The 19,969-nt window shown below is 40.7% G+C and overlaps 1 protein-coding gene across 2 annotated transcripts in view; it reads left to right on the forward strand.

The window, feature by feature from the left end:
• Positions 1-19,969, forward strand: part of scube1 (signal peptide, CUB domain, EGF-like 1) — a 96,624-nt gene that overhangs the window by 34,531 nt on the left and 42,124 nt on the right. For both annotated transcript variants that reach the window (XM_017494655.2, XM_017494656.2), the window contains exons 5-6: positions 15,847-15,972; positions 18,762-18,878. In XM_017494655.2, coding sequence (XP_017350144.1) covers positions 15,847-15,972; positions 18,762-18,878 — 243 coding nt within the window. The remainder of the gene's footprint in view (positions 1-15,846; positions 15,973-18,761; positions 18,879-19,969) is intronic.

Consider the following 19,969-nt stretch of genomic DNA (forward strand, 5'->3'; position numbering starts at 1 on the left):
ATGCTCTGGTAAAACAGCATCATAACATCCATCCATCCATTTTCCATACTGCTTATCCTACACAGGGTCGCAGGGAGCCTGGAGCCTATCCCAGGAAATTTGAGGCACAAGGCAGGGGACACTCTGGATGGGGTGCCAACCCCATGTGCCCAATCGCAGGGCACAATCGTACACACATTCACACACTACAGACAATTTGGAAATGCCTATCAGCCTACAATGCACGTATTTGGACTGAGGGAGGAAAGCAGAGTAGCATTATAACATAAGACAAGTTCACCCTGCATTTGCATATTAAACACGTTATGGTCTAAGCCAGGGGTGTCCAATCTTATCCGTAAAGGGCCGGTGTGGGTGCAGGTTTTCATTCTAATAAAGGAGGAGGCACACCTGATTCCACCTGTTTAATAGGTGTGGACTCAGGTGTGGCTTTTGCTTGGTTGGAATGAAAACCTGCACCCATACCAGCCCCTGGACACCCCTGGCCTGAGCTTTTATGATGCAGTAATAGTTGCTTGCGCAGCATGGTGGTGCAGCAGGTCCAGGGTCCTTGTTTTGATCCTGAGCTCAGATTACTGTTTGTGTGGAGTTTTTGCACATGTTTTCTTTTGCCTGCGTGAGTTTCATCCCACCTCCCACAAACATGCCAGTAGATTGGTGGATTGGCTAAGATAAATTGCTCCTATTTATGAATGAATGAATGAATGAATGAATGTTCCCGGGATGGGCTCTCGATTCCCTAATTTCCCTATGACCAGTGGTCACCAACCCTGTTCCTAGAGATCTTTAGCTCCAACCATAATCATGTCCACCTGACCATCTAATCATTGCCTTAAGAAGCTCTTGATCAACAAAAACAGGTGTGTTAGAGTTGGTGTGTTGGTTGGAGATGGAAGGAAGAGGAAGAGGGTTGTTGACCACTGCTATACACTATAGTGTTTTTCCCATAGTCCTGTTAGTGCAGCTTGGGATCAGTAGTCCACTCTGCATTCTGGCATCCTCACAGAGAGCTCACAAGTATCAAGCTGTAGTCGTGGGCAGCTGTGGATCAGGTGGTAGAGCGGGTTGTTCACTAATCGTAGGGTTGGAGTTTCGATTCATGGTCCACGTGACTCCACATGCCGAAGTGTCCTTGGGCAAGACACTGAACCCCAAGTTGCTCCCAATGGCAAGTTAGCGCCTTGCATGGCAACTCTGCTACCACTGGTGTGTGAGTGTGTGTGTGCAAATGGGTGAATGAGACACAGTGTAAAGCGCTTTGGATAAAAGCGCTATATACATGTGCCATTTAGCATTAGTCTCATTGTCATGAAAAATTCCACAAATTTGCATGCAATATCAAAGCTGAACACAGCTTAACACAGGCCGCCATAACAAAGGGGCAAGGCAATAATAATAATAATAAAAAAGGTTAATGCAGACAAAGGTTTGGCTGATACAGGTTTTAAGTATGTAAAAACACAAAATATAAAATGAGACTAAGCAGAAAACCAGACAGGGAAACATTTGGATATAAGACTCAGTAACATTACAGGGTACGAAGCTGCAACAAGACTTCTGCAAGTGCAAAGTGTACTCAACCATCCATAGTTTGTATGGGCACGTCACTGATGAGGAACAGGTGTGAGTGATTAGTAATCAGGTGACTGTAAACATGGATAGGTTTGCTTCTGAGTGTTTTTCCTTATGACAGAGCCTGGAGTTTGTCACCTGAGGATTGTAGGAAATATAGTTTGTTTGTTCAAGTACTTTGCTGGAAGTGGGCACAGACGCCGTCATCGATAAAGCTGTCATTAGTATAAGCGGTTACGAATTTTCCGAACATATCTCGGAGTTAACTAATTTCTTGAAAAAAGCGTGGACCAAGCCACATGGCATGACTAAATATTCATAGTGTCCAGATGTTTTCCAGAAAGTTTTCCGTTCATCAGCCTCTCTGAAACAAATTAAATTATAAGCACAGGTAATCTCAGGTGAAGTTTAGTGAACATATGGGCAGATTTCGATAGTCCATTGCACTTTATTTAAGGCTCATAAGGGCTCACCTGCCTCTTTGCTCAAAGGGAGAGGGGGGTGCTTGAACTCATTGGAAGAAAGTTTGTAAGATCGTAAAACGTCTACACTGTTTGACGCAATGGCAGTAACCTAAACTAAAGGCTGCCTGTGAGCAGTGAAATTATCTGAGGAATCTTGGTAAAACCTGATGTTTGTCTTGTAAGGAAAATTACTCATAGATATTGTTTAATTGTGCTCAGTTGCAATCGTCCAGGTGCACAACATATTGACAGCTTGAGGAGTTCTCATATGAAAGTGAAATATACAATCGTCTGACTCATTTCTTATTTAAAAAGCATGCAGATGTTAACATACAATCCCTGTGTTTGAAATACTCACTAACCAACTGCAGTGCATTCTGGTATTTCATGAATATGGTGGATATTCTACAGGCAAAATTCCCCATATATTGGATAGGGTATGTTTTGATATCATTTCAGTTAGTATACAATAGATCACCATGTGACGCATATCCTGCCTACAGCTTTCGGTATATAATAATACTTTTCCATCCGTATTAACGATGAGTGATGGAAATACAGTTGTTTTTAATATCCATTAAAATTAAAGTAGTCATGGATCTAGACTTCTTGACCGTACTGTTAAATGACAGTCATTTGTTTGAGGAGTGTGTTTACTTTAAGCTGAGATAATCATGCGACTGAAAGCCAGCAGTCCTTTGCTGCACTGTACATCTAATCATCGTGGTTGAGGTTCGGGTGAGGCTGTGCATCTGATGAGGTTCTTCTGCATTCCTAAATTTAAGGGAAAAATGGTTAGTGGTTTAACCTAACACAGCGTTTGGAAATCAGAGCCTGAACTGTTAAATATGGCATTAGATATCCCCTCATGTTGTGAAAATAATATCCTTGTAAATTCTCTCAGCTCAACCACAGAGATTCTGGCAATTGTTGGCTGGTTGTAAATTGGGAATTTGGGGAGGGGTGGAGGTTGTTTGCCATGAGAGCTAGTCTGCAACTTGTAAGGTTGTCAGGCTAGACGTGCCAACAGCATCCACAGTGATGAGACACAGGGAACGATGCTTGAAAACGGAGAGGGTTTTTTTTTAACCACTACAGAAGGCATCGTTCTTCTCTTTCTTCTTTTTATTGTCCATAGCTCGTATACTAAGACAGGTACCGACAGGAACTAATGCTGTGTTCAAATGGGGTTGTGCTATTATCACTGGGGTTCAAGAAGATTCTCCTTAAACGACCCAAACATTTGGAAGATTAAATTTTTTGACAGTTTATAAGTTGTTGAATGTGGAGGTTTCTCAGTATGGTGGTGCTATGTGTCTACTTTTCTGTTTAATTTTTGTCTTTTGTTTCTACCAATGGTTATGAGAAAAAAACCCCAGACACACAGATCATCCATAACATTAAAACCACTGACAGATGATGTGAATAACATTGATTATCTGGTTACAGTGGCACCTGTCAAAGGGGTGGGATATATTAGGCAGCAAGTGAACAATCAGTTCTTGAAATTGATGTGTTGGAAGCAGGAAAAATAGGCAAGTGTAAGAAACTGAGTGACTTTGACAAGGACACAGAGTGCATCGCATAACCACAGACCGGTCAGAGAGCCCATGCTGACCCCCTGTCCACCGCCGAAAGCGCCAACATTGGGCACGTGAGCATAAGAACCGGACCATGGAGCAATGGAAGAAGGTAGCCTGGTCTGATGAATCCCGTTTTCTTTTACATCATGTGGACGGTGTGTGCGTCACTTACCTGGGGAAGAGAAGTCACCAGGATGCACTATGGGAAGAAGACAAGTCTGCAGAGGCAGTGTGATGCTCTGTGTAATGTCCTTCTGGGAAACCTTGGGTCCTGGCGTTCATGTGGATGTTACTTTGACACGTACTACCTACCTAAACGTTGTTGCAGACCATGTACACCCCTTCATGGCATCTCTTCCCCAGGTAAGTGACGCACACACCGTCCACATGATGTAAAAGAAAACGTGATTCATCAGACCAGGCTACCTTCTTCCATTGCTCCATGGTCCGGTTCTTATGCTCTGGTATACCTGGTATTTCATTTCTTCCTGAAATACCAGGAAGAAGACAAGTCTGCAGAGGCAGTGTGATGCTCTGTGTAATGTCCTGCTGGGAAACCTTGGGTCCTGGCGTTCATGTGGATGTTACTTTGACACGTACTACCTACCTAAACGTTGTTGCAGACCATGTACACCCCTTCATGGCAACAGTCCCTTTCAGCAGGATAATGCTCCCTACCACACTGCAAAAATTGTTCAGGAACAGTTTGAGGAGCATGACAAGAGTTCAAGGTGTTGACTCGGCCTCCAAATTCCCCAGATCTAAATCCGATCCAGCACCTGTGGGATGTGCTGGACAAAGAAGTCTGATCTAGGGAGGCCCGACCTCGCAACTTACAGGATTTAAAAGATGTCTTGGTGCCAGATACCACAGCACACCTTCAGAGGTCTTGTGGAGGCCACGCCTCGAAAGGTCAGAGCTGATTTGGCAGCACAAGGCAGACCTCCACAATACTAGGCAGGTGGTTTTAATGTTATGGCTCTTGGTGTGTATCTGACAGTTGTGTCTTGTTTGACAGTTGTGCCATACACTCACACACCCATTTAGACATGCTAGTCAGCCTACAATGCATGTCTTTGGACTGGTGGAGGAAACTGGAGTGCTCGGAGGAAGCCCCCAAAGCACGGGGAGAGCATGCAAACTCCACGTACACTGAGCGGAGGCGGGAATCGAGTCCTCAACGCCAGAGGTGCGAGGCAAATGTGCTAACCGCTAAGCTACCTTGTCCCCCTCCCCAGTTGTTGAATAATTGTTGTAAGATAAATAAGCTTGGGTTAACCAGAAGTTCATTTCAACAAAGAAAAAATATATATAACTCAAACTATTCTTTCATGTTGAACAAACCTTGAGGATGATTCTGTCACTTTTACTGTGTAAAATATTTTTCCAGGCCAGACCAGAAAGAAACATTAACAAGCAAAATACAAGTTTGAACATAGTACCTACAATGTGCTATGTCATTTCTAGCTTGGATCCTTGATTATACATATGCATTTATCTTGAAGAGAGAATGTAAGTATGAGGGCAAAACCTTCGTGTGGCTAGAATTCCTGTACAATCACCCTGATGTGGAAAATGAGCTAGAATTTCAATTACTATTGTTTCCATTTTGTCTTTTAAACGTTCAGTAGGAAAAATAACTTCAGACAGAGGAGCTCAGTCGAGCTGAGCGTGTTTTCGGCTGTCACTTCTGGACGTTTGTTCTGGTAGCTCTTGCTACCAGGGATTTGGCTGTGTGCATTAGTGATTGTGTGTTGGTGCAGGAATGCGAGTGTGTGTGAGATCCTTCAAAGCTCTTCTAAGTCTGGGTGACTCAGATGGCTCCGGGTCTACCTATAAATGCCCTCTCTTTCCGTCTCTGTCTGTCTTTCTGATTGAGGGGGGGCGTTATTAATGCGAGGGCTCACAGCGGCGCCGCAGCCGCTGTTCAGACGGTGCTGGAGCAATGCAGTCAGATGATTTATGAGCACGAGACCTGGCATGACTACACACACACCTTTAAGCCCATACACCTATTATAACGCTGACAGGCTTTCCGGTCTATATAGGACGTCCTACATAATGCTGTTACAGAACAGTGTTTTAGAGGGCTTCAGACATTCCTATGAGCCTGTTTTTTTTTTGTGAAGAAATTTGTGTTTCTTTTAGGTTTCAGCTTTGCTCGCAATGCCCTGATTTGTTCAGTCATGATGTACGATGTCTCCTCTCTCTCTCGCTCTTTCTCTTCTCCTCTCGCGGTCTCTGTGTCTCGCTGTCGCTGACCTGCGCCACAGGACAGCGCAGGAAGGACAGAGGGAAAAACAAACAGCAGGACAAACATGATTGAGAGCAGGAGCCCTGTGTGTTTATTTGGATTTTGTGGCGAGGCACATACATACACACACGTGCATGCTGCGGAACGAAATGTAATTTTAATTTAATGCAGAACTGACGATGCCGAGAAAACAGGGCTGCTGTGCATGAATATATGTGTGTTTATGTGTGCGTGTCACACTTAATTAGGAAAGTGGTGGCTTAGGTATTTAAACTGAACACAGACACAGAGACACACACACACGTTTGTCAAACAATCCTTGTGAGGATCTTCCATTGAATAATTATTAATGAAACTAATTGATGCTATGCTACACCGAAACATTTTGACTCTATTAGTTTTTAAAATAAAAGATGCAAAAAAAGCAGTTTTCCTCATGGGGTCCAGCTTAACGTCCCAACAAGGTCAACATTTTCAGATATTCCTATTCTTGTGCACACACACACACACACACACACACACACACACACACACACACACACGAACTCGTTCACACTGTGTCCCCTGCAAACATCCTGCTAGGGCTGTGGAATCCTGGCACCCAGGCCAGAGTTCATGGGTGGAAACTATTGGAGGTTGGGCTCGTGTGTGTGTGCGTGTGTGTGTGTGTGTGTGTGTGTTACTATGAAGAAGAAAGAGGGCATGCAGCCTGAGAGGGAGCTTTTCTAAACTCAACGCTGTCCTATAGACACCTCCTGACTGTCATCAGTCAGTCAGAGCTGTTCGGACATACAAAGGTCCAACTACACAATTTTGGGCAAAATCAAGTTCTGACTTGGAATTCAATTTTGGGCAGCTGTTTAATCTTGTGAGAGTGTTAATATTTTTTGGAGCAAGAGCGGTGTTAAAATGTACAGCTGTAACATGGAGCCATTTTTCCTCAGTTTCTGTGTCATGTCATTGTAGGTACTGTAGTCATTGTGTGTATGACAGATATGTGTGTGTGTGTGTGTGTGTGTGTGTGTGTGTGTGTGTGTTAGGGATTTTTTTTTCCGAGTGGGATGGTAATTCGAAAAAGTCGACTTTTCCATAGTTAATACAAAAATTGTTTCAGGACATCACTATTTTTAGGCTGCTTTATTTGTGCAGAAATTCAATACGCAGGCTACAAATGAAATTTCCGTCTGTGATGTTTTTAGGCCGTGCTGTATGCCGAACATGGCAGATGCGATGTCTAAGAGTTTTTTTCACCACAACTCCGGCATGAGTAGCATCCAAAAACATGTCTGCATCGACCTGACCGCTTCGAGCTCGGATGCCCTGCAACCTGAATCGAAACTAGCTGAGAGGGATTGTACAGTGATGTGCAACCCGTGGCTCTTTCACACCGAGCTAGTCCCAGTGGAATCTTCTATGCCAGAATGCAAGGGTGTTGCTTAAATTTTATTTAGCTTTAAAGGACAACAAAAATAATGCGTGAGGAATTCCTGGAGTGGGATTAAAAACTGTCTCGCACACCCCATCCACTTCATGCAAAATGTTAATGGTTCATTAAAGCAAAAGCACCTTTCCCGCTGTACTCTTGTACACTCTTGTACTCAGTTGACTGTAGAATTGACTCATCTAGTCTGAAATATTTTCAAGACTTATCCTGCATCTCCTTACCTCCTGTCCTCCATTCCAACTGGTCGACATCTCCACAGCGATGACTAGTGACCACAAGTTGACCAGTGTGTGTGTTAGTCATAATCAGTGTTTATTCTAATATGACGACTGATTTCTTACTAAGAGACGCGGCTCTGTTGTGTGATGTACAGGAAAAGGTGTCATCTTTTTTTTGAGGTTTATGGTAAGATGGAAGAACGTTGGCTAAACTTAAAAGCAGACACACATGGAAATGCACAGCGGAGGTGCTGAAGGTAACTGGGCGCTGGCAGCTTTACCGCTGTCTTCCTCTATTTATAAATACGTGTTCAAATATTAGCACTGAGGTGGGGAACTTAGAGCCACTGCTTTGGTTTACTCTTTTTTAAATCTATATTTTAAGCCCTTTTCCACCTGACACTGAGCTACAGTAACAAATCTGTGGCAATACATTTTGGGTTTTTAAAAATTTATTCCCAAGCTGTACTGTTACCATGCTGAATAACCAGTACCGTCCTTATCAGGGTCATATGGGCGGAGCTAGAAATAGACGACATTATTAATTAGTCAAACACGATCATTACGAGTCATCTTTAAAATTGCACAAACAAACCAACAAACAAAAAACACTAGCTAGCTAGTCCAAATTTCAAATATTATGTATCTGCTTGTTTTGAGAGGCAACATCACAATTTCATAACTGTTTGGATTAGTTTTCATTTATTTATCCACAGTAATGCTTTTTGATTGGTCTCTGATATGCATCTTTATTTTACATTTCTCACCTGTGGTTCACACACAATCTGTCGTTTTCAAGTTATTAGCAGCTAAACCCTATGTAGTGAGCATATATGAACTTTAGCCGAATGGTTTTATAGCCTGATTGGACCACAATTTTAAATTCAGCCACAAAATAAAGAGTGGCTTGTTGGATTTTAATGTTGTCTGCAAAAATCTGCACTGACACCTCTCTCTGCATTTGCGCAGATTAAAGTATTGGCACTCTTCACTTTTGGTTTCAGTGGCACACCACTGTTACAACAAACCTGCTGTACATTTTGCTCAATAGGAACAATAAAGAGGGAGAAAGGCCAGGAAAGAGCACCACACACCTTTTTACATATGTGATACACTGTAAGCCTGAATTTTAAACATTGTCAAAGAAAATTTTACAAATTAGGTTATTACATAATGGGTACTGGGTTGTTTGAAGACTCGCCCATCACTAGTCCCCACCCCACAACCTCCTGAGAACACGTTCTAATTTTATAGGGGCTTTCATGGTATGACAAGGGGAAAGTGGTACTTGGTTGGGTATGGATTGGTATAGTGGATAGTATGTACCATGTCATAATGTTTTGGACTCTGGTGGAAAAGTGTGTGTAAAAAGAGAACTGTATGTGCGTGTTTGTGTGTGTGTGTGTGTGTGTGTGTGTGTGTGTGTGTGTGTGTGTTGGTGTCTAACTTTGTTCTTTACTAGAGTTGAGGCAACTGGTTTGTGTCACAAACCCTGGATGATGAGGTATGTGCATTAGAGTATCTGATGTGTGTATCTGAGTGTGTGTGTGAGAGAGACAGAGTGTCTTCTAAAGTCACATTATCTTTGTATCTTTGTAACTTTGTAAACATCCAAACCTCTATCCACACACACACACACACACACACACACACACACACACACACACACACACACACACACCTTCATTTATCCACTTATGTTGACATCACTAAGGTTCAGTGGTCTTGTTGTGGAAAGTGCAGAGGAAGTCCATATGAATATCCAGTTTGTGGTTTGTGTGTGTATTTGCGTATTTGTGTGAGAGCTTAATATAGCCAGAGAGTGAGAGAGTGAGAGAGAGAGAGAGAGAGAGAGAGAGAGAGAGAGAGAGAGAGAGAGAGAAAGAGAGAGAGAATTTGTGTTTAAAGAAGAGCTTGGGGAGGGTTATTGGAAAGGATGTTTCTCAGCTGAAGGACATCAATGGTGGCTGGTGAAAATAGAGTCTCATTGAAATGCATGGCTTAGTACCTATAGCATTGTGTGTGGAGAGAGAGTCTGACAGATTTCAATTAAAATGGCATTTACAAAAGGATGGATGGGAAAAGGGGACTCTTTTGTGTCTATGCGTGTGTGTGTGTGTGTGTGTGTGTGTGTGTGTGTGCGTGTGTGTGTGTGTGATACATTCAAGCACCATGTTCAGTTCATAAAGACAGAGCAGTTTGATGGGGTTTTTTTTCTTCCAAAATGTGAGATACCACAACAAGCATTATAACATATGGCCCACTCTTCATCAGAAATCCTTCCTGTGTATACCAAAAAGATCTGGCCACAATACCATCATTAATTTGACCATTTGTACCAATAATAACATAATGCCTAGTCTCTTCTTGCAAGCTTTAGAGAGTCGGGTATGTTTGATCAATCGGTTGCGATCCACCACAGAAAAAGGCCATTGGACTGACAAGGCAAAGGACCAATCATAACTCGTCAACAAACACACAAGATGAACTCCTTAATAATAACTAAACAAAACTTTTAAAATATGGGATTCCGTTAACTTTGGTCAATCCAGTTTCAATGGAAAGCTGTTTGCCACCGTGTTCAAATGTTTATTTTACTGGTGGAAACCATCATTTTTTATTTTGTACTTCCTCATTTGTAAGTCGCTTTGGATAAAAGCTAAATGAATAAATGTAAATGCAAATGTGTATATATATACGGAAGTGCTTTGAACCAAATCCCTTCAGATTCTTCAACTGGCAAGATTCTGAAGTGTGTGGCCAGAAAAGTGTACAAAAATATCAGATGCTCTGTAGCCCATAGGTGGAGCATCTGAGGCTGAGACTACACAATGCCTCATACCAAAATGATCAAATACAAAACAAACAAACAAGACATTTGTCATCTGTGTATCATTTTGTATTTCTGATTTTAGCTCACATATTGAATACAACTGTTCACCTGTGTGTTTTAGATCTCCTGAAAATACAGCCCCCCCCCCCCCCCCCCCAATTCTTTCTGACGTACCTACTGTATGTGCATAATACAATGTCAATATAGCATTGGGTGTTTCAATAAAGACTTTAAAGTATTGAAACTTAAAGAATTGTTTGCCACATTGTAGTGTCGCATCACTGCATTTTCTATCGCCCTGTTTTTTAAAAAAATATTTATTTAATTAACTCTCCTTTGATGCCACACTTATTTAATACACCCAGTGAATTCTTTAAACTTGCCCTGCTGAAGACTCCGATGGCACGAGCCTCTTTGATGAGCATGCAGTTAAAGCTGATGTGAGTGTGGCTGTAACAGTTATATAAATTGTTATACATGAGGCTTTGAAAAGTGCCTTCCGTTTCATACAGTATTGCAGTGCTTTTAAAAGCCCTGATTTTGAAAGGGTTCTTTTAAGTGGAGAGTTTATGGGTAACCACACACACACACACACACAACTCACCACTGTATAGCATTATAGCTTGGTTTATACTTCTGCAATGAAGCAATGTTTGCGTATCTGTGCCAGGAAGCAGAGAAGAAGAAGACTTTTTTGGTCACATGTACATTACAGCACAGTGAAATTCTTTTCTTTGCATATCCCAGCTTGCTAGGAAGTTTGGATCAGCCACGATAAGGGGTTTATGGGTACTTGCAGCACTCAGAGGCTTGTGTATGCACCAAAATCCTAACAGTGTTTATTTGGTGCCTTGCATCAGAATGCTGATTGGCTGTGCAGGGAAAGTCTTGAAGTCAAAGAGCTAGTAAATGTACATTTGAAAGCTACAAGGTTTATATGAATGCAGTTGTTCTAATATGTTATTAGAACAACTAATTCACAGGGACTTGAGGGGAGGACGCTTTATATAAACAGATTAAGAATGTGTATTATTGTTGATATGGTTAAGTTTGATGTAAGAAGATTTAAGATGTAAAAAGGAGTCTTCAGTGTCAGTACTTTGGAACAGTCAGAGGTAAAGCTGGTACTTTAAGTTTTTCCAATACTGTAAGGTCGGTTACAGTTTCTCAGTAACATGACAAGTTGCATTTTTAAAAATCAGAATAAAGACAGACTGGTGAGGGAACAACTGTTTATAGCTGCTATAATGTCAGTTATAACGGGAATCTTTTGCGGATGTGCAGAAAATGAAATGTAACAGTAATCAGATAAAAGGCATGACATACTTTTTGTTGTGATCCTTGTCAAATTACTGCGGTATAAGAGATATGAAACACTTTGGGATGTGCTGTTATTGGAAATCAATCAACTTTGGAGTGGTAACATTAAAGTGCATCTATTATGGTTTTTCAAATATTACCTTTCATTTAGTGTGTTATATACGTAGCTGTTTGTGAATGTAAAAAGTCTGCAAAGTTTCAAAAATCAAAGCGCACGACAAACAGCGTTATTGACTCCCAAAAGTAGGAATCGATTCTGAACAGCTGAAACGGGTCGTTAGTGATTCCAGACTCACTTTCTGTACTAACCTACGTAGGTTTGTAACAAAAAGCCCCGCCTCTGGTCTTCATCGGCTGCTCGTGAACAGATGGAGCTGAAACTCATTACGGTAGTGGGCGTTTCCTTTTCGATGCATGCTGACACCAATCACCACAGACCGGGACGTCTGACCAATCAGAACAGAGTATGCTCTCTGAAAGGAGGAGTTTAGAACGAATCCTTTAGAACGGATCATTTAACGAGTCGTTTGTGACACTGGGGGGAAAAAGGTAACACTGCAGTTTAAATTATGCGCACGTTAAAGTGTTTTTTGACCTCGGATGCGTGTAAATCTATTGTATGAGACCTTTAAAACAAAATTAGGCACGTTTCAAAACCATAATAGGTGCGCTTTATCTCTGTTTTGCACTGGGCTGCATCACACCATCTCATCGTTGATTATTTATCTAGAACAGCACACGCTGTAGTGTTTTATTCCTTACTTATTGTTCTCACCATTACAAGTAAGGAGGAAATATTCAGGAAAAACAACGAGACAGTAAATTATTTGGCATTTCAGTATGGCATGTGTTTATAGCAAACTTAAGAAAATGCTAGTTAGTGAGGTGGCTACCAAAATAACTGTAAATGAGCTCTAGTGGGCACTGTAGATTCTGGGAGGCAGGGCTTCATGTACATTAACACGGATAGGAGGAGGGATCATGGTGTAAACAAATCATTTCAATGATTTTGTAATTCACCTTATAATTGCTAGAGTTCAACCTTTGACTACAACATTAGATCTTGTTTTTCAGTGTACAACGGAATAGAGTCCTATCTCTTGTTCAGAGCAAATATGAAGAGACAGATAAAATGGCTGTCTTTCCTTCTCTTGTGCTACTTATCGAAGCCCCCTACCTTTGTCTTGTCAGCACCGCTGAACTCTCCAACATCTGCAGCCAAAACACACGCCAAGCTTCACCTCACACACATATTAACTTTCCTCTCTCCCTCTGCTTCTTATTCTATTTCTCTTTTCAAAGTTTTCTTCATTTAAACTCCATTGGGAATAGCGCTTGTAATACAAGACAGAATTGTCGAACTTTCCTAGTCAATCTGTCTTTTGTCGTTCGCTCTGCGGACAGACGGAGCGCCCCCTCTGTGTTTGGTGATTCAGCAGAGCGGAGCACCGTTCCCTCTCGGTTTATTTGACTTCTCTGCAGTTTAAGCCGAAGGCCCACATGACATTTTAGCCTCGCGCTCACTCCTTCAAATAAATTATCCGAGCGAAACAGCGTGCTCCGTTTGGACTCGTGCTACGCGATCAGGCGCCAGCTCGGGTCACCTGGCAAAAGTTCGATTAAATCTTGATCTGTACTGTAAATCACATCAGATCTGCGATAGTGAGGCCATCTGGCCTGGATAAATAAAGTGATTATGAAAAGATCTGGCGAGGAATGAGAAGTCTCTGCAGAGTGCACATCTTATTCTGTCACTCTTCTTGTACAGGAATGTGTACAGTAGTTTAACATTACACACACACACACACACACACACACACACACAAACACTATGTGTGCAAGCATGATCCTTAGGCACATCAAGGCACCCTCACTGCTGCCCAAATGAAAAGACACAACCCCCTCCAAGCATCCCAAGAGCTTCTGAAGGGCCTGAGCTCGGAGAACAGTGATGCAGTGACACAGGGTTACCACTGTGATTTGCTTTTCTGTGCACTTTCTTGGCCCATTGTCTGTCCATCACAAGAACTACACCCATTAGAGACACCCATTAGAGATGCCCATTAGAGACTGATAAGTACCTTGCTCTGTCTGCCTCTACCCCTTTTACCTCCTCTGTGTAATTCTTTCATGTGGCCATTTTCCTTGTTTAAGGAAAGCAGTGAATGAATTCTGGAAGGAAATGGTCCTAGACTGTTGAGGTACACCCGCATGCCAGCTTGGGTCTTTAGCCTCAAGACTTTTTAAGAAAGTAAGATGGCATTGTTTGAGTGAAAGAATGAGCTTTTCCCACCACTCTGAACAGTCTCGTGACTGTACACCTTCTAAAGATAACTAAATACCTTCATCTACAAACAATATTTTGGATAACTCCTCTTGTGCACTTAATTTGCGTTGTCTTCTTAGCTTGCTGAACTTAGTTTGTTTATGCATTTACATTTGGTCCTTGTTCCTAACTGAGCAGTTGAGCTGTAAGTGTCTTGCTCAAGGACCCAATGTCAGTGCCAGGATTTGAACTCACAACCTTCTGATCAGTGGCCCAAAGCCTCAAGCACTGAGCCACCACTTCCCCACTGTATTAAAACTCTCCTGATTTGTCTCTAGCCTTTCTGGTTCTAGCGCCCCAGAGATTCTGTAGGTGCTTATTTATATCACTGCTCCTTCAGAATGTTCATGAGTCACTCTGAATACATATCTGCCAAATGACTAAAACTCTTTTATTAACCCAGTAGTGGAGTTTCATATTCTTAACCTAAAAATATACATTTTTAATACATCAAGATGCATTTTTGACCTTTGGCTGGAGCACAACTGACTGGTTTTTACTCTGATCAAAGAACGAAGGAAAACCTTATAAGTGGTCAATACGACAATATAATATTGATAAATTCCGTTTCTGAATTATTGTAATTATAAATTGCAAATAAATTTGAAAACATTTGGAAGAAGCTGATTGATGTTAAAATGTTGCACTGAATCATTCACATTGTTAAATGTTAACATTTAATGTCCTATAATACATTTTTTCCATTTTAAAAAAAATGAAAATATACATACAGTATCATGATACATATTGTGTTTCGACTTTTTTCTTTAATCATATCACCCTCCCCTGGTATGCAGTGTCCTTAGGAGGATGTTAAATGGCACTATTCAGTGTAAATCCCCCTTTTTTGTATTTAACACACACATTTATAAAGCTCACTCCAGTGTCCTTGTGGAGTTTCTGAGTATGCTATTCTTGTGTCTATGTGGGTTTGCTCTGGGATTCTCTGGTTTCCTCTCAAAACACACTAGTAGTTGGACTGGCTATGCTAAACTAGCCCCAGGTGTAAATGTGTGTGTGTGCATGGTGCATTGTGATGAACTGGCATCCCATTCAGTATGTACTCCCACCTCATGTCTAGTGTTCTTGAGATAGACTCCAAATCCACCACAACCCTGACCACGGTAAAGCGCTTACTGAAGATGAATGAACGAACGAACGAATGAATGAATGAATGAATGAAAGGATGAATGTTAACCTATTTTATGTAGTTTAGATTAATATTGGAAGTAGCTTAACTAACACTGACTATAATTTGAGTGTAAGATTATATGTTTTTGTTCTTTTATACACATATATACATACACACACATTAAAGCCAACTATTACATGAAGTCATGTAATGGGTTATCAGACTATCTTTTTTGTTTTTATTTTTTATTTTTTGTCTTGTAGCTGTGACAAAACTAATTGTAATATACTGTAGATGGACTGTAGATGCAGCTAATAGTGTACATGCACTGTATGTGATTTCTCTGCTTATTTCTTGTGAATGGTTCGAAGTGATTATGGCCAAAAAGCTGTTCTTCTTAGAAGGGAGGTAAAGAAAGAAATCCAGAGTGACTTCTTAAGAAGAAGAGAAAGCAGGGAAGGACTGTGTTATTCAGGGAGAAGTTTTTATGCTGGAATCCATGGGTCAGTGTTAATGTCAGTGGGCTTCTGGTTGTACAGTGGGTCCTGTGGCAGAAACATTAAGCTAATTTATACCTCTCACATAACACTTCCATCTCCAGGAGCCTGGCTGAGGATTGTTTGTAGTGGAGCGCGTACACGTCTTTCAGCTGTAAATTAATCCCCCTCTCACATTCTCTCTCTCCCTTTTTTTCCTGCAGATGGGATGAACTGCATGAACAAGGACCACGGCTGTGCTCACATCTGTAGGGAGACTCCTAAAGGTGGTGTGTCATGCGAGTGCAGGCCAGGCTTCGAACTGGCTGAGAACCAGCAGGACTGCAGATGTATGTACCGTGCCGTTTCAGCACCTCAGCAAAATACAGCTAACAACACGCCTGAAAATGTTGCTTTCAGTTATTATTCTCCAAGGCATAGGTTGGTGCGGATCCAGGAGCCGCTCTTCGTATGACAACACAGCTGTAGGTCCGGGTGACTTAGATGTAACTTAGATGTAATAGTAACTTAGATGTCTCCAGTCGTAAGTGTGTGGTAGTGAGATTAGGAATTTTTAGAGTTGTTCAGTGCTTACCTCAAATAATGCACATAATAATAATAATCCATCCATCTTCTATACTGATTATCCTTCAGGATCATAGGGAACCTGGAGGCTATCAATCCATCGCAGGGCACAATCACACACCAATTCATACACTACGGAAATGCCAATCAGCCTACCATGCATGTGTTTGGACTGGGAGAGGAAACCGGAGTACCCGGAAGAAACCCCCGCAGCACAGGGAGAACACGCAAACTCCACACACATGGTAGCGGCGGGAATTGAACCCCCAACCCCAGAGGTGTGAGGCAAACGTGCTAACTGCTAAGCCACCTTACGCCTAATAATAATAATAATAATAATAATAAGAAGAAGAAGAAGAAGAAGAAGAAGAAGAAGAAGAAGAAGAAGAAGAAGAACTGTCAGTTCCAGATTTGCATTCCATACTTTCTTAACTAACCCCAGTGTAGGTGCTGAATAATATGAATTAAGATGTATAAATGAATAATAAGCTGAAAGTTTAAGGAGTTAAACCTATTGTAGAAATGTTAATAATTTAGAAATGTGATAACACCTCTTATACCCCAGTGCTTCTGAACTGTCAATCCTGTAAGGAGACATTTATTTGGAAGGAGTCTCCAGTGTCAGCGCTTTGAAACAGTCAGAGGTAAAGCGGTAGCTTTAAGTTTTCTGCCACAGGAAAGTCAGAGAAAGTTACGCATTTGTGTTTTCTTGTCCAATTTCATTATCGAGAGAGAAAAGAGATAGAGAGGCTGGTGAAGAGGCAGTCTATTGCTGCTATTACATGAATGATATCAGCTAACATCTTTAAACGTAACTGTAAATGGCTAAAAAAAAAAAAGTATGACAAGTGTTGTTCATTAATACATAAAAAAATTGTATTCATTACCAAATTGTTGTGTTATTAGAGGAATAACACACTTTAGGATATGCTGTTATTTTTAAATCATCAACATCAGCTTGAAGAAATCTCGGATTGTTAGGAGTGTAAAGCTGGACCTGCTGACAGATCCTGAGATCCTGAGATTTAAGGGGTTAATATGTAGAATGTGCATACACAGCTGTGACCTTTTCGAATTATATGTAGACCAACAGGTTGTGGGAAAAGAGAAAACTTGCAGCACTAGTGTATTTTGTAAGAATAAGTGGGAGTGATTTGGGATTAACTGGAAAAGGGAATATTGTATGTGGGATTCATTTCATCCTTTTAATGCAATTATAAACCCTACATACTCACTTTTCAGTCTGAAAGTGCATATTGGCCAAATTGTAGAGATTTGACAGTTTGGTTACATGGGTCAAATTGTATTTCAAGCCCTTTTCTACTCCATCCAAAGCATTAAGATCCAGGGCAAAAAAATTCTGTGGAAATTGTAAGAAGTAAAATGCAAGCCTAAACTCCATTATTCATTACATTGATATATATATATATATATATATATATATTAAAAAAACAACAACTCTGCTAATAAATGCCTAGGACTCAGCAAAAATATCCAGTGCTTGAGAGCAGGAGTAAAACATTTGTTTATTTGTTTATTCCTCCAAATCTATCATAGTTCATATCAATATATTTGTTCTAAATTCGACAATCCAGTGTATAAAAATGCCAAGAAAATGTGAAAAGGATCAGAAGAATATAGGGCTATGAAGCAGTGTGTCTCTCATGACCATGTGAGCTCCCACATGGACCCATCCACTAGACAGCAGTCTGGGGGAGCGCGAGAGTGAGAGTCGCCTTTTTATTAGTTACACTTCGTTTGGCAACACATCCTGTTCCAGATGAGATTCAAGAGTGAAATATTGTGAAATGCTTTAATATCCATGATTAATGTGTGTGTGTGTGTGTGTGTGTGTGTGTGTGTGTGTGTGTGTGTATGAGTGAGTGTATTTGCCCTGAACATTTTAGGCAAGTACTTCATATTCACACTTCAAATTCACATATGTTCATTTCTGTACAGTTCATTCGACATATAAAACAAATGAATGTTCGAATAGTGATGGCAGTTTTATGAGCATCTGTGTGACTGATGGAAAGGCCTTTTAGACGAGTACGTGAGAATTTCTACAAGGAGCTTTAATATTTCAGTATGTGCTATTCTCTGACATTTTTGGACAGAAATCAACCCAGGACTCACGCATGATGTAGCATTTGTACTACTTTTAATGTATACAATTTCATTCATGCGGGTTGTATAGAGCTTAATGCTACAATCTGGAGACTGAATGGGTCAGGGAAAAACGTTTTGGGTTGTCTTGTTGCTGGATACACCCGCATTTAATTTTACATCTTGGAATTCTCATGGAGATAAAATAAAGGTATCCCATCCCATACAGAAACAATAAAGGGGTTGCAAACGTTTGTACTCAATTGCATAGAAAAATGATTCGCTCACTATGTTTATGTAAAGTAGTAATTAATCAGGACATATCTCAGAGAGAGAGAGAGAGAGAGAGACAGACAGACAGACCGAGTGTGTGAGAGATGTGATGGAGTGTGTGTGTATGTATGTGCCAGTGCTTTAAGCCTCTCTCACAGTCATTGTGCATTACCAGTGACGTGTAACTATGGAAATGGCGGCTGCCAACACACGTGTGAAGACACTGAAACAGGACCGGTGTGCGGCTGCCACCAGAAATACGCCCTGCACTCTGACAGCAAGACCTGCGTCGGTGAGTCGTATACACACACACACACACACACACACACACACATACTTCTGAGAGAAAGTTATGAGACTAGATTTTAAATTACCTTAGAACTCAAAAATGTGGTGTTTTAATTCTTCCTGGATGGCTAAATGGTTAAATCTGTTAACACTGAACAGTCAGTACGTCTGTAAAGAAAGTTAAGGAGTGTTATGTATGATCTCACTTGAATAAGCTCCCTGAGGAAACTTTTAGGTGCCAAATCTGTGTGATAAAACTAAACTTTCTCAATTTAGCTAACTAATGATGAACAAAAAAGGTTGATCAGATATTGAACTCCTACTGAAATCTTACAAAATAAGAGCTAGTTTACTAACAGTTCACTAAATCAAGACTCAGATATTAAATTTTCACTTGTACCTGTGAAGCTAGCTGACCATTAGCTGGATGGCTTAGTTACAAATCAATTGGTGAGAACATGATGCAAATTGAGACTCATATTAAAATCCCACTTATGCCTGCTTATGACAAGCGTATGCTAAATAACTAGAGGTTAACTTAGCAGATAACTTAGCTAATGTTATTGACAAACAAATACTTTGATGAGATTATGATTATGACAGATAGAAGTAGACGTTAGTTAACTTATATACAGCATAACCGTTCAAAGAATGACTAGCTAACTTAGCTAGTGTTAGTGATGACTGAATACACATCTATAAATGGAGACTTGGATATGAAAACAATGCTTATGACTTGTAAAATATGTGCGCTATGTAATGAAGCTAGCTGTTTGATTAGCTAATTCTATACAGTGTAACAGCTCAGCTAATAGCTAAGTAACTTAGCTAATGTTAGTGATGGATAAATAATCTGATGAGATATGATGATGTAATTCAAGCATCAGATACTATAATGCTATTTTTGTCTACCTAAGAAACGTGTTCTAGGTGATTAGCCTTTAACTAGTTTATTTAGCTAATTATATGCATAATATATAAACAGCTCAGTTAATGGCTAGCTAACTTAGCTAATGTTACTGCTTAACAAATAAATTAATTAGCTAGTTATTTGGGATGGCAAAAAGACAGAACATGTCCAAGTTGTATGTATGT

This window comes from Ictalurus punctatus, chromosome 19 (assembly GCF_001660625.3).
Source record: "Ictalurus punctatus breed USDA103 chromosome 19, Coco_2.0, whole genome shotgun sequence".
In the NCBI taxonomy this organism is placed as follows: Eukaryota; Metazoa; Chordata; class Actinopteri; order Siluriformes; family Ictaluridae; genus Ictalurus; species Ictalurus punctatus.